Here is a 16,323-nt window from a genome sequence, read left to right as displayed (position 1 = left end):
AATTCATTTCAGGCTGTTCCATTGACAAACTCAGGATCAAATATAAACATAACATAAATCCCATGAAATACTACCTATGACATGTCAAAGGACAAACAAAAAATATTTGAATGCAAAAGGAGAGTCTCAATAATGCAGAAACTGTACTGTAGTAACTTTCTGAACACACTTAATATTTTGAAAGGGATCAGGTGACTAGTACATATTATGTAACATACTCATTTTTTATTTAGAGGCATCATACATACGAGTGAATATATTTACATTCAGTTTGTATTTCTATATATAACATAATCAGTAAATGGGGACATGCAAGAAGAGGAGCATACTTTCAAGAGGTAACCTGCCACAAGGTAAGAAAAAAAAATACTGAAAAAGTCAATAACAATATCCGATTCGTATTTACAACATAAATTATCACAATTTGTTTTAGTTGATTCAATTAGGAATACATTTCTTACATCTAAAAGGAATCATTATGCCATATAATTCAAACATTTGGTGATGTGCCAGCAAGATGTTCACAGTTGGGAGTATAACCTGTAGTACAATAAAAGATATTAACAAAATCAAAATAGTCATATTATAAAAGCACGTGTTAAACGTGCAACATAATTATATGGATGCTGAAAACACCTAGTTTTAAAACCTCTTTATTCATATGAAATTTGTTACTATACTGTGCATGTGAACTTTATTCACAACCATGTTGTGCTCTTATAATCACTGGATAACTGAAGAACATCAAGATAATTTTATACTGATGGGGTATTCTATGTAACAATGTATTGTCATCTGAAAGTATTATATGCAAAGATTGGGATAACATTCAGTTTAGTAATAGAATCATATATACAAATATGAATATCAACAACTAAATGCTGGACATATGGTGTGCTAGAAACTTAATGAACAACAGAACATACTCTACAGCCATTTTTAAATATTTAACTCAAAATATAAGTTTAATTTTAGTATGCAGCACTACATACGTCCAACACTGATCTATCAGTTCTAGAGGGAAAGAGTAACATTAAATATTATGTCTGGGTTATAAGAATTCATGAAAAAAGACCCTAGTACCTTCTGAAAATAAAAGATAATATTTTATGCAACTCTTCCCCATGTATCATTACATACCATTCAACAAAATATAGGAAGTATGGTACCATAATGCATATGGTATAAAAAACACACACACACACAGATTTATCGATTTTACCATTCATTACTATAATAATAGGCAAGTTTCAATGTAACACAAGTATTAATTGCCCCTAACTCAGTTTCCTCTCTAACATTCCGATTCATTCCTTTGGATGGATTGCGAGACTCTTTTAAACTCAACAGTACCTTATCTTCACGGAAAATAATTCAGATTTGAAAAACATGTTAATCTGTAGTGTTACAAGTTCATTAACTCTGTATCGTTGCATAGAATGTAACAATGACTTAAAAAATAATTCCCTAGTTTCTTCAATCATAAAACCTATATATACATACATATGCGCACCTTTACTATATACGATATACAATTTACATGAATATCATTAATTGCATTTTTAAAATACTGTAATGAACTCAGACATTAAAAAGCATTTAAAAACAGTTTAAATAAACATAAATAAGATGGAGAAATCTCTCTCTCTTTTTGTCTTTGTGATGATCTCTCTTTGTCCATGATAAAGTACATTTAAAATGTGTCAGCATTTGGTCTGACAATTCAAAACAGTTCTTCACAATAACACTTTTAACAAAAGGAAATTTCACACACATTACAACAACAATAATAATAATAATAATGAAAAAATGGAAACACTGTCAACGAGCTGATATAAATATTTAAACCCTATTGAAAACTGTTGGTTTACAATTTATGCAACTTTGGTACCATAACCACACATACAAACATATAGCCTAACATGTACTAGTTTATGGAATGTTACTCTGGAAGTTTAGAAGCAGTTAAAACACATCCAGTGAACTGAAACTTAAGGCAACTCCTTGCTGATTACATACATGTAATCAAAACCAATTTTATATTAGGCTTTTCATAAAAGACCAAGAGTGAGGGAAATCTGTACAAAAAAAAAAAAAGTGGTATATTACAAAGAAAATGATTTTGTACTTTATTATGTTTGCAAGACACTTTAGCTGCCTCCATATATTTTCAGTATGGGTTACACTCTCAGTACTGTAACTCAAGAAGTAAATCATTTCCAACATGAAATATTACAATGTTACAAACTTGGCTTCATCTGCTGAGCAGTCTTCAAAATAAAATATCCCATATATACTGAATTTTCTGAAATACACAAAGGAATAGGAAACAATGATCCAATGTGCATTACTTGAGGAAGTGGTGGAAACTGGGGAGGATCACAATTTAGCAATATTGTACAGATATCCCTTACAGATTTTGAAGATCCTTTTTTCTGATGTTTGCAGCAACCATCATCATCATGGATAATGTATCATACACTATTCTCTGTGATTCTGTGTGCATTGTGATAATTAAACAACACATATATTATTCTTTCAAAACACAAACAAATAACAGAAGACTAGACCTTTCACTGTAAGGTGATAACGATTACTAGTTTGGTATCACACTATTTTCCAATTTCATGACGACTAAATAATTAAAAATATATAATACAACAACATTCTGTAAATATATATGTTTATGTATACGATTATTCACAGCACATTAACATAGAGGTTACACTCATGAACCTCTCAACTGATTGTATTTTCAGTCTGTGGGGTTTACCTTTGAGAATTTATTACACATGCAATGGGAGTCACCCACATAGGCAGAAAAATTTATTCTTCGATAACTCACACCATTAAGTACCTTCTTTCAATATATATATATATATGTACAACGTATAACTTTCTAAATGATCAAGGCAATTCAGCCCACAGCTGGCATTCGACAAGGTAAACTGAGGACATTCGTCAAGTGCACGCTGAGTACAAATTTCTCACATTGAAGGCTCATGTTTACTTGGATATTGATTAATTATGCGTATCTACAGCAGAATATACAACTACAAAGCAACCAAAATGGTTAATATTTATTTCATATAAAAAAGGCAAAGTACAATCTGCTTCCATTCTTTAACTAGCCCTGTTCATAATAGCACATTACCATATATATTATGTTAATTCAGGCTTCCCAATCTGCAAGGCCAATATAATTACTTCCCCATGTAACTTTTAATACACAGGATGAAAATTATATCTAAATACTCCACCAATGATAAATATGTAGTGAATGTAAATATTTTTGGAGTTTAACAGTGCATACAACCCTTTGAAGATGGAAACATTGTTCCTGCACACATTCACACAAAATTTGGTATTCAATGGAACTCTTAACATTGTCGCCAATCTGATTTCCATTTTAAAATGCAAGCTTTAATGTGTGACTGTACATCAGCAAATTATTAAAAGAGAGTAAAGAGAAAAAACTGATAACAAAAGGACAGATGGTTATAGAAATCTAAAATTTTGCAACATGTCTGAATAATGTATTACATGTGTGATTATACACACAACAGGCTAAGAAAATTAAGTTAGTAACTTAGTAACACTGAGAAGAAAAAACAAAAGTACTCATAGGACTCAGGTACCATCTAAACACCTCATTCAAGAGTTTTGTCATTTGATATTTTTGAGGAATAAATTGCTTTCAAAAACAAGCAACCACTCATGAAATCTGCTGATATACTTGTAAGAATGGTAACAATGAACTTCATGGGCATTCCCACTCCATATTTCTCATATTAGTACAAAGTATGAACAATCTGATCCCTATCAGGTAGTTGACGCACTTTCATGGAGCCATCTGCACCACACGAAAACAGGCGTGAGTTTGAGTCCACATGCAGCTGTGTCACACCTTGTCCAATGTTCTTGAAGAAACTGGATCGAGCGTGTTCGCCAGGGAAGGAGTACAGAGCATTATGCATTGAAAGAGCCCACACCTGAAGAAAATAGACAACAGTAATTGTATATAATAAGCATTTAATACAAAATAAAGTTAGATGTTTTCAAACATACCAATCATTTTCTCTTTTTGCATACCTGTAGTATTCTATGCAAGTTTAATTCAATGCTTTTGACATTTTTGTGATTACTATAGGCCTAGTGTGCATATCCGTCTTTGAATAAAGACTGGTTCTTAAGAAAGATTAGTCTTCTCTTCTTTTTTGTGAAGTGAATTAAATTAAATGTCCTTCAATTTAAATTATTTTAATGAAAGAATATTTCTAGAAGGGGAGAATTCAACTCGAGGAACAGCCATTTGGAACAGCTAGGTAGTGATACAGATTGGATAATTCTTGGTATAGAACAGTAGGTAGATATTTAACCCAGGTTTATTAATAAGAAATTCCTTCTGGAAAGATACGTCTGAACGTAGTTTAAAATTATTGTAGTGTACTGTACAGTAGTATGCAAGTAATATTTTATTAGACATTAGCATGCTTAGTTTATTACTGTAAAATTTTGTAAAATTATTGTAAAATTTTTGTGTAGTATAGTAGAGGTATCTGTAGAAACTCTCTTACTAAAATTCTGCTGTTGTAATTAGGAGAGGCTTAACTGCAGTATAGAATCGTGTCATTTTTGTGATTCCTTTCAGTATTCAGTAATTAACAGTAGTTTTTATCTGTTAGGGTGTTGTAGGATAAAAATAGAATACAGAATACATCTAAGTAGTAATATAGTGTAGTAGTATATTAATTATCTAACTGTCTAACCTAGACAATATTTCTTTTCGTTCATTTTTTTTGCACAAAAGTTATTTTACTTTTTCTTTTCTTTCCATTTTGTCCATAAAGAATGGACAAAGAGTGCAAGTGTAGGAACTATGGGTGTGGTAAAGCAATGAGGGGTATGAGGGAGGAGTTTGAGAGTTTGAGGGAGATAATTAGGATTCTCAGAGAAGACAGGAATGAAGGTAGGCCTCCCTCAAACAATGTACAGGTTACAGCAGGTGTAAAAGAGGGATGGGAAGAAAAGGGGGGGAACTGTAGAAGACAGGTGGTCTAATATTCTAAGGGGAAGGAGACTGCAGGCTAAGAGCTCTATTCAGGATCAGAATTCAGGACAGGTGTCTGTGAGAAATCTGTACGAGCCACAGAGCAACAGAGAGAAGATGAGGAACAGGGAACTGTTGCTGAGATGTGTGGAGATAGGAGGAAGGGAAAAGGTAGGAAAGGGAGGAAGTAGCTTCTGCAGCTATTAGGAAAGATAGAGCTGACCAGGAGGAGAGGGGATCAAAGGAGGTGGGTAGGGTTGAGGCTCTGGTCATGGGGGATTCCACTGTTAGACACGTGGAGAAAGTGTGTGGAGGAAAGGGAATCAGGGTAGAGTGTTATCCAGGAATTAGGTTGAGGTAGATGCTGAGAAAAGTAGAAGAGAAGGAGAAGGGGGTAGTGTTTCACGTTGATAAGTACCAACATAGTTGGGTATGTGTGGGATCTGGTAAATGCAGCACGGGTGAAGTTAAAGAAAGCAGAGATTGTTATCAGTGGAATACTGTGTAGGAGTGATACTGACTGGAGGGTGATTGGGGATTTAAATGAGACTATGGAGTGGGTATGTGGGAAACTGAGAGTGAAATTTCAAGACCCTAATGGGTGGGTAGGAGATAGGGATCTGCGCTCAGATGGCCTTCACTTAAACCGCAGTGGTACGTATAAGTTAGGAAATTTATTTAGAAGGGTAATAGGGAGGTACATTCAGGGAAACGGGGTTGTCTAGGGAGCGGTGATGAGGGTACAGAGATCTGGAAGTCGAGTAGGGATGACATAAAAATGTAAGTGTTGAACTGTAGAAGTATTGTAAAGAAAGGGATAGAATTAAGTAATTTAATAGATATATATTTACTAGATATTGTAATAGGAGTTGAATCATGGCTGAGAAATGATATAATGGATGCAGAAATTTTCTCACGGAACTGGAGTGTGTATCGCAGAGATAGGATAGGAATGGTGGGAGGGGGAGTATTCATTCTGGTGAAAGAAGAATTTGTAAGCTATGAAAAAGTTAAAGATGAGAAACATGAAATTCTAGGTGTAAGGCTCATTTCTAAAGATAATAGGCAACTTGATGTCTTTGGAGTGTACAGACTGGGAAATGGTAGAGCTGACACGGATTCAGAATTATTTGATAAGATAATCAGCTATGTGGGAAACGACATGGATAGGAATGTGATTGTAGCGGGAGATCTTAATTTACCAACTGTCAACTGGGAAAAAAATGCAAACAACAGAAACCATGACCAACAAATGGCAAATAAGCTAATATGGGAAGGATCGCTGATTCAGAAAGTGACAGAACTAACTAGAGGGAAAAATATCCTGGACGTGGTGCTGATAAAACCAGATGAGCTCTATAGAGAAACCGAAGTAATAGATGGTATTAGTGATCACGAAGCTGTTTTTGTCGTAGTTAAAAATAAATGTGATAGAAAGGAAGGTTTTAAAAGTAGGACTATTAGGCAGTACCATATGGCTGATAAAGCAGGCATGAGGCAGTTTTTAAAAAGTAATTATGATCAGTGGAAAACAGTAAATAAAAATGTAAACAGACTCTGGGATGGGTTTAAAAAATTGTTGAGGAATGTGAAAATAGGTTTGTACCTTTAAAGGTGGTAAGGAATGATAAAGACCCAGCTTATTATAATAGAGAAATTAAGAGACTAAGGAGGAGGTTTAGATTGGAAAGAAACAGAGTTAGAAATGGCTGTGGAAGTAAGGAGAAAATGAAGGAACATACTAGGAAATTGAATCTAGCAAAGAAGACAGTTAAAGATAACATGATGGCAAGCATAATTGGCAGTTATACAAAAATTTGTGACAAATGGAAGGGTATGTATAGGTACTTTAAGGCAGAAACAGGTTCCAAGAAGGACATTCCAGGAATAATTAATGAACAAGGCGAGTGTGTATGTGAGGATCTTCAAAAGGCAGAAGTATTCAGTCAGCGGTATGCAAAGATTGTTGGTTACAAGGAAAATGTCCAGATAGAGGAGGTAACAAATGCTAAAGAAGTATTAAAATTTACATATGATAACAATGATATTTACAATAAGATACAAAAGTTGAAAATTAGAAAAGCGGCTGGAATTGATAAGTATATACTAAAGACAATGGGTTGGGATATAGTACCATATCTGAAGTACTTATCTGATTATTGTTTGGTTGAAGGAGCTATACCAAATGAATGGAGAGTTGCTATAGCAGCCCCTGCGTATAAAGGAAGGGGTGGTAGACATAAAGCTGAAAATTACAGGCCAGTAAGTTTTGACGTGCATTGCATGTAAGCTTTGGGAAGGCATTCATTCTTTCCGATTACATTAGACATGTTTGCGAAATTAATAACTGGTTCGATAGAAGGCAATTCGGTTTTAGGAAACTTGTAGGATTCCAGCAAGATGTAGCAGATATTTTGGATTCTGGAGGCCAAATGGACTGTATCGCGATTGACCTGTCTAAAGCATTTGATAGGATGGATCATGAGTGGAATTGGACTAGACAAAGGAGTGACTGAATGGGTTGCTATATTTCTAGAAAATTGATCTCAGAGATTAGAGTAGGCGAAGCTTTATCTGACCCTGTAATAATTAAGAGGGGAATCCCTAAAGGCAATATTATTAGACCTCTATGTTTTCTTATAAATATAAATGATTTGGGTACAGGAGTGGAATCATGGGTAAGGCTTTTTGCAGATGATGTTATTCTGTATAGAGTAATAGATAAGTTACAAGATTGTGAGCAACTGCAAAATGACCTCGATAATGTTGTGAGATGGACAGTAGGGAATGGTATGATGATAAACGGGGTTAAAAGTCAGGTTGTGAGTTTCACAAATAGGAAAAGTCCTCTGAGTTTTAATTACTGCGTTGATGGGGTGAAAGTTCCTTTTGGGGATCATTGTAAGTATCTGGGTGTTAGTATAAGGAAAGATCTTCATTGGGGTAATCACAAATGGGATTATAAATAAAGGACACAGATCTCTGCACATGGTTATGAGGGTGTTTAGGGGTTGTAGCAAGGATGTAAAGGAGAGGGCTTATAAGTCTCTTGTAAGACCCCAACTAGAGTATGGTTCCAGTGTATGGGACCCTCACCAGGATTAATTGATTCAAGAACTGGAAAAAATCTAAAGAAAAGCAGCTCGATTTGTTCTGGGTGATTTCAGACAAAAGAGTAGCGTTACAAAAATGTTGCAAAGTTTGGGCTGGGAAGAACTGGGAGAAAGGAGACGAGCTGCTTGACTGAGTGGCTAATTGTAGCCAATGTCCAATAATGGACCATTTATATTGGTATTATAAATTTACTCATTCGGAACAAGTATTTCAGATTCCCTTTGGGAATCAACATTTATATCATCTGATGGCCAAGCAGGCATCAATTTTCGGTAATGAGACAAAGTCTCTCATAGTGCATTGGCACTGCCAGTGGCTACAATTAGCCTACGCAGTGGCCTCCACGTTATGCACTAGCCAGCGTCTTGGTAGGTGTGCTATGTACCAACTCATGAGCCCAGCCTAGCACACGGGGGCGAAACGCTGGCAACCAGGAATGAGTTAGCTGGAAAATTTATAATATCCAATAACGGACGATTTATATTGGTGTTATAAATTTACTCATTCGGAACAAATATTTCAGATTCCCTTTGGGAATCAACACCTATATCATCTGATGGCCAAGCAGACATCAATTTTTGGAAGTGAGACATAGTCTCTCATAGTGCATTGGCACTGCTGGTGGCTTCAAATAGCCTATGCAGTGGCCTCCACGGTATGCACTAGCCTTGCGTCTTGGTAGGTGTGCTAAGTACCAACTGATGATCCCAGCCTAGCACACGGGGGCGAAACGCTGGCAACCAGGAATGAGTTAGCTTGAAAATTTATAATGTCCAATAACGGACCATTTATATTGGTATTACGAGTGGTATATTCCGAGCTGTCAGCGGAGAAATGGCGTGGAATGACATTAGTAGACGAATAAGTATGAGTGGAGTCTTGAAAAGTAGGAAAGATCACAATATGAAGATAAATTTGGAAAACAAGAGGACAAACTGGGGCAAATATTTATTTATAAGAAGGGGAGTTAGGAATTGGAATAGCTTACCAAGGGAGATGTTCAATAAATTTCCAATGTCATTGAAATCATTTAAGAAAAAACAACAGATAGGGAATTTGCCACCTGGGCGACTGCCCTAAAAGCAGATCAGTACTGATTGATTGATTGATTGATTGATTGATTGATTGATTGATAATATGCACAGGTACTTTCCACACTCTTGTTTCTTTTACAATGGTTGATTGTGGCTTAAATTGAAGCATTATTGTCAGTATGATTATTAAAGTGACAATTGTTTTGTGTTTCTTAACACAGTTCTGTACTTCAATGTATTTATTCTATATATGTGTTTTATAATATGTTGACAGGTTACAATAGGTTAAGGCATACCTTGAGGAAAGTAGAAGGGAAGGATAAGGATAAGAAGAAGTTGGTAGATTTTCACGTTTTTACCAACAATGTAAAACAAGCAGGTATAGGAACCAACATAGCTGGGGATGTGTGGGATCTGGTGAATGGAGCACAGGAGAAATTCAAGGGAGAGGACATTGTTATCAGTGGAATACTGTGTAGGAGGGATAGCTACTGACTGGAAGTTGATAGGGGATTTAAATGAGACTAAGGAGTGGGTATGTGGGTAACTGGGAGCAAGATTTGTAGATCCTAATGGGTAGGTAGGGGATATGGGTCTGCACTCAAATAGCCTTTTCTTGAACCGCTTTAGTACATATAAGTAAAGAGGTCTGTTTAGAGGGATATAGGGAGGTACATTCAGGGAAACAGGGTGGATAAAGGACTGGTAATAAGAGTACAGGGAGCTGGAAGTCAAGTATGGATGACATAAAAATGTTAGTGTTAAACTTTGGAAGTACTGTAAATGAAGACATAGAATTAAGTAATTTACTAGATACATGTTTACCAGATATTGTAATAGGAGTTGAATCATGGCTGAAAAGTGATATTCATACTGGTGAATGAAGAATTTGCAAGCTATGATAAACTTACCCCTTTATCTATCAATTTTGGAAAAAATTAGGCCCTTACATACTATTTATTTTTTCACTTACCAGTATTTTAAGGAAATGCAGATAAATATATACATGGATGTTACACACATATAAACAATCTTTTTTGGATTCCATCATACATTTATGGATGGAAGAAGTCCTCTCATGTATGCAACACTAAAAAAACAGGTGTCCACATGCAAAGCAACCCCTCATTTGAGGTACTCTAATGAGGTATCCTTGCAGAATCCCTGTGCTATACCACTCTGCAATGCCTGGACGGCTCCAATTTCTTCCTAGTTGGAACCATTTTTGATTGGTAGTAGCCAGTATATTGACCCTGAGGTGTCAAGGGAATATTACCAGTGTGAGGGTAATTTGGCGAAGATGCAAGATACATACATACATATCCATTCGTTCTTTTGTTACATGATCCCAGAACTGTGGGGTTAGAATTTCATTGACCACTTACAATTCTGTTCGATTATCTTCTAACCTTCTCTTTACCATGCAGTGAATTCCACAAACTGGCTTACATGTGGCATTAGTAAGTTTATTAGCTTCAAGTTCACAATTCCAGTCTTTACTGACGTTCCTGCCTGTTGATGTTGTACCTTGTGTAAATTTTGAATTATCCATTGGCGCTGGCTCTTCAAAAATAGAATCAGATTCACCTTCACCAATATCATTTGAAGATGAATTATTTTTTTTTTTTTTTTTTTTGCTAGGGGCTTTACGTCGCACCGACACAGATAGGTCTTATGGCGACGATGGGATAGGAAAGGCCTAGGAGTTGGAAGGAAGCGGCCGTGGCCTTAATTAAGGTACAGCCCCAGCATTTGCCTGGTGTGAAAATGGGAAACCACGGAAAACCATTTTCAGGGCTGCCGATAGTGGGATTCGAACCTACTATCTCCCGGATGCAAGCTCACAGCCGCGCGCCTCTACACGCACGGCCAACTCGCCCGGTATGAATTATTTTCACTTCACACACTTTCATAGTGAATCTCAACATCAATATTCTCAAACTAATCATGAATAACACCTTTCACTCCACTCCAGGCTGCAGCCATATTTGTTTACAAATAACACACGGTGAGGTGTGTTTTATTTTTCTTATTCCAGGAGTGAGTTACCATTTACGATATAAAAATGAAGTGCAGGTAGTTCCTGACATCTGTTGGTTACATTTTAAAACTTATAGAACAAACCTCGTTGGCTCGGTAACCATAAATATGCATCTGTAGGGATGTGTCCGTCAAAGTATATTTGCACCTTTCACTCGCTGGACGAAACATTCCGTCATAATATGGCATGAGGTTAACGATGAGAATGAAATTTTAGGTGAAAGGCTCATCGCTGAAGGTAATAGAAAAATTGATGTTTTGGGGTGTACAGACCTGGAAAGGGAGGCGCTGACACAACACGGAATAATATGATAAAATAATCAGCTATGTGGGAATTGCTTATCATATGGCTGTAACAATTGTTTAGTGTATTAGGTGTTTTGGTAATCTAATCACCATTTGAAACTTATGTTATTCATTTGTTTATTTTCCTAATTTATTGTCTTGTGAGTTTTCTGTACAATAACTCATTTCCTTAACTGTCTGACCCATACATTCATTCAGTTGGGCATCTAATTTCGTATGCCTTTCAACTGTTATCGCACCCTTACATATTCAAGTAGTTCTTGGAATCGCCACGGTGTTTATTCTGTATAAGCTTGGCTCTGAATGCTGGTACTTTCCGTCTTCTAGCGTTGGTACTTCTAACAATCGTGCTAGAAGTCGCTTGTTTTATTTGTCAGTCTCCTCAAGAATTGAAAGAATAGACAGTTAGCTAATTGTAGACTAATGAAACTACAGGATACTACCTACGTGTTGGACAAGAATGGATACCATGGGATTTTTGGTAGCCCTTTGGGTCAATCCTGATCTGGCTGAACTAAAGATTTACATACACTTAATCTGTGTATTTATTTTTGGGTCATTAGATCGATTTTGTGTTTTCAACATTTCTTCGAAGGATACTTCTCAATTGATTTTCTTAAAAGAATGGCGACCTACTGCTGCTCAGATCGTAAGTACGTTGCATAAATTCTTCCATCCCAAAGTGAAGTTGATTTCTTCTGCATCTTGGTTTCTATACATGTGAAAGTATTCTGAATTCTTATACTATGTTTCGGTATGTAAAAATATAATACCTTGAAACCTTTAATAAACATTAAACATGTAATAATATAATAATGTTATTTGCTTTACATCCCACGAACTACTTTTTCGGTTTTCGGAGACTCCGAGGTGCTGGAATTTAGTCCCGCAGGAGTTCTTTTACATGCCAGTAAATCTACCAACACGAGCACCTTCAAATACCACCGGACTGAGCCAGGATCAAACCTGCCAAATTGGGTTCAGAAGGACAGTGCCTCAACTGTCTGAGCCACTCAGCCCAGCCATTAAACATGCCCACCTCTTATGTAATGGTTGTTTATATCGTGGACTACACCAATATGGCTTTCCCATAATGTTGTTGATGATGATGCTTGTTGTTTTAAGGGGCCTAACATCGAAGGTCATCGGCCCCTAATGGAACGAGATGGACGACATGATCTATGATAGCAAAAATTTTAAAATATATCCACTGAATGGAGTTAAAAAATGGTGACAAAAAAAATAAGTATGAGATTAAAACAATCAGTTGATGTAATTTGCAATTTCTGTTAGGCACGTAAATGAGCGAATGATGTGGGTAGATTTGTCAGTGGGAGGAATTAGGACAAGAATTGTGTCTGTGTATTCACCATGTGAGGGTGCAGATGAGGATGAAGTTGACAAGTTTTATGAAGCATTGAGTGACATTGTGGTCAGGGTCAAGAGCAAGGATAGAATAGTGCTAATGGGCGATTTCAATGCGAGAGTTGGGAATAGAACTGAAGGATACGAAAGGGTGATTGGTAAATGTGGGGAAGATATGGAAGCTAATGGGAATGGGAAGCGTTTGCTGGACTTCTGTGCTAGTATGGGTTTAGCTGTTACGAATACATTCTTCAAGCATAAGGCTATTCACCGCTACACATGGGAGGCTAGGGGTACCAGATCCATAATAGACTATATCTTAACAGACTTTGAATTCAGGAAATCTTTTAGGAATGTACAAGTTTTTTGGGGATTTTTCGATGATACAGACCACTATCTGATCTGTAGTGAACTAAGTATCTCTAGGCCTAGGGTAGAGAAAGTGAAATCTGTCTGCAAACGAATAAGGGTAGAAAATCTCCAGGATGAGGAAATTAGACAGAAGTACATGGATATGATTAGTGAGAAGTTTCGAACAGTAGACAGTAAGCAGGTTCAGGATATAGAAAGTGAATGGGTGGCATACAGGGATGCTGTAGTAGAAACAGCAAGGGAATGCCTAGGAACAACTGTGTGTAAAGATGGGAAAAGGCGAACATCTTGGTGGAATGATGAAGTGAGAGCAGCCTGTAAACGTAACAAGAAGGCTTATCAGAAATGGCTCCAAACAAGGGCCGAGGCAGACAGGGATTTGTACGTAGATGAAAGAAACAGAGCGAAACAAATAGTTGTTGAATCCAAAAAGAAGTCATGGGAAGATTTTGGTAATAACCTGGAAAGGCTACGTCAAGCAGCAGGGAAACCTTTCTGGACAGTAATAAAAAATCTTAGGAAGGAAGGGAAAAAGGAAATGAACAGTGTTTTGAGTAATTCAGGTGAACTCATAATAGATCCCAGGGAATCACTGGAGAGGTGGAGGGAATATTTTGAACATCTTCTCAATGTAAAAGGAAATCATCATGGTGGTGTTGCAAACAGCCAAGCTCATGGGGAGGAGGAAAATGATGTTGGTGAAATTATGCTTGAGGAAGTGGAAAGGATAGTAAATAAACTCCATTGTCATAAGGTAACAGGAATAGATGAAATTAGACCTGAAATGGTGAAGTATAGTGGGAAGGCAGGGATGAAATGGCTTCATATAGTAAAATTAGCGTGGAGTGTTGGTAAGGTACCTTCAGATTGGACAAAAGCAGTAATTGCACCTATCTATAAGCAATGGAACAGGAAGGATTGCAATAACTATCGAGGTATCTCATTGATTAGTATACCAGGCAAAGTATTCACTGGCATCTTGGAAGGGAGGGTGCGATCAGTCGTTGAGAGGAAGTTGGATGAAAACCAGTGTGGTTTCAGACCACAGAGAGGCTGTCAGGATCACATTTTCAGTATGTGCCAGGTAATTGAAAAATGCTACGAGAGGAATAGGCAGTTGTGTTTATGTTTCGTAGATCTAGAGAAAGCATATGACAGGGTACCAAGGGAAAAGATGTTCGCTATACTGGGGGACTATGGAATTAAAGGTAGATTATTAAAATCAATCAAAGGCATTTATGTTGACAATTGGGCTTCAGTGAGAATTGATGGTAGAATGAGTTCTTGGTTCAGGGTACTTACAGGAGGTAGACAAGGCTGTAATCTTTCACCTTTGCTGTTTGTAGTTTACATGGATCATATGCTGAAAGGTATAAAATGGCAGGGAGGGATTCAGTTAGGTGGAAATGTAGTAAGCAGTTTGGCCTATGCTGACGACTTGGTCTTAATGGCAGACTGTGCCAAAAGCCTGCAGTCTAATATCTTGGAACTTGAAAATAGGTGCAATGAGTATGGTATGAAAATTAGCCTCTCGAAGACTAAATTGATGTCAGTAGGTAAGAAATTCAACAGAATTGAATGTCAGATTGGTGATACAAAGCTAGAACAGGTCGATAATTTCAAGTATTTAGGTTGTACTTTTTCCCAGGATGGTGATATAGTAAGCGAGATTGAATCAAGGTGTAGTAAAGCTAATGCAGTGAGCTCGCAGTTGCGATCAGCAGTATTCTGTAAGAAGGAAGTCAGCTCCCAGACGATACTATCCTTACATCGGTCTGTTTTCAGACCAACTTTGCTTTACGGGAGCGAAAGCTGGGTGGACTCAGGATATCTTATTCATAAGTTAGAAGTAACAGACATGAAAGTTGCAAGAATGATTGCTGGTAAAAACAGGTGGGAACAATGGCAGGAGGGTACTCGGAATGAGGAGATAAAGGCTAATTTAGGAATGAACTCGATGGATGAAGCTGTACGCATAAACCGACTTCGGTGGTGGGGTCATGTGAGGCGAATGGAGGAGGATAGGTTACCGAGGAGAATAATGGACTCTGTTATGGAGGGTAAGAGAAGTAGAGGGAGACCAAGACGACGATGGTTAGACTCTGTTTTTAACGATTTAAAGATAAGAGGTATAGAACTAAATGAGGCCACAACACTAGTTGGAAATCGAGGATTGTGGCGATGTTTAGTAAATTCTCAGAGGCTTGCAGACTGAACGCTGAAAGGCATAACAGTCTATAATGATAATGTATGTATGTATGTAACTAAAATGAAGTCAATGGGATAAAAGCGCAATTGACACAAATACACCAGGACAACATTACACGTGATAAAACAGACCACTATCTCTCATAAAGCGGATGACGAGGTCTGCTGATTGCTCGTCATCTCGCAAGATAAGGGAGATTGATGATGATACTTGTTGTTTTAAGGGGCCTAAGATCGAGGTCATTGGGCCCCTAATGGTACGAAATGAGACAAAAAGGAATGACAAATTAAAAGTACAAAAGGCTCCACTGACCAGAATTCAAAATGTGAGGACAAAGAATGAATGGATGGACATGAATTTAAAACAATCAGTGATATGACCTGCAATGCCTTACATTCACAGAAACTGATGTAAAACAGTAGGATTACTGACCAAGGGACTGCTGCTATAGCATAACACTGAATCGATGATGCTTGCAGTGTAAAGGGGGCCCAAAATCCAAGTTATCGGCCCTTCATAATGGTACTTATCGCTAGGAAAGTAGAATCATGGTATTTGTCATGTTGCAGTACTAATCAAAAGTAGCAGAGACTCACGGTATTCCACACATTATGGTACTACTCGCATGTTATAAAATTCGACATATAACACAGACCTATGGTTTTTCTCACTTTGCGGCGCCATTTACAGGCAACGCAAACCTATGGTGTTCATCACATGAGAGTACTACCCACAGGGACCTCCACTATCCCGTGGTGTTCCTCATATAGTGGGTACTAATCATAGGCAAGGTAGAACCATGGTAGCTATCATCCTATGGTCCTGCTCATATG

General features: G+C 37.2%; 1 protein-coding gene across 2 annotated transcripts in view; it reads right to left on the bottom strand.

Annotated features, from left to right (window-relative positions):
- Nucleotides 1–205: 205 nt before the first annotated feature.
- Nucleotides 206–16,323, bottom strand: part of Rbcn-3A (Rabconnectin-3A) — a 732,274-nt gene continuing 716,156 nt past the window's right edge. For both annotated transcript variants that reach the window (XM_067136957.2, XM_067136958.2), the window contains one exon: nt 206–3,992. In XM_067136957.2, coding sequence (XP_066993058.2) covers nt 3,792–3,992 — 201 coding nt within the window. In that variant the 3' untranslated portion in view covers nt 206–3,791. The remainder of the gene's footprint in view (nt 3,993–16,323) is intronic.

Source organism: Anabrus simplex, chromosome 1, assembly GCF_040414725.1.
Source record: "Anabrus simplex isolate iqAnaSimp1 chromosome 1, ASM4041472v1, whole genome shotgun sequence".
Taxonomy (NCBI): domain Eukaryota; kingdom Metazoa; phylum Arthropoda; class Insecta; order Orthoptera; family Tettigoniidae; genus Anabrus; species Anabrus simplex.
This window is presented reverse-complemented; position numbering and strand designations above follow the sequence as displayed.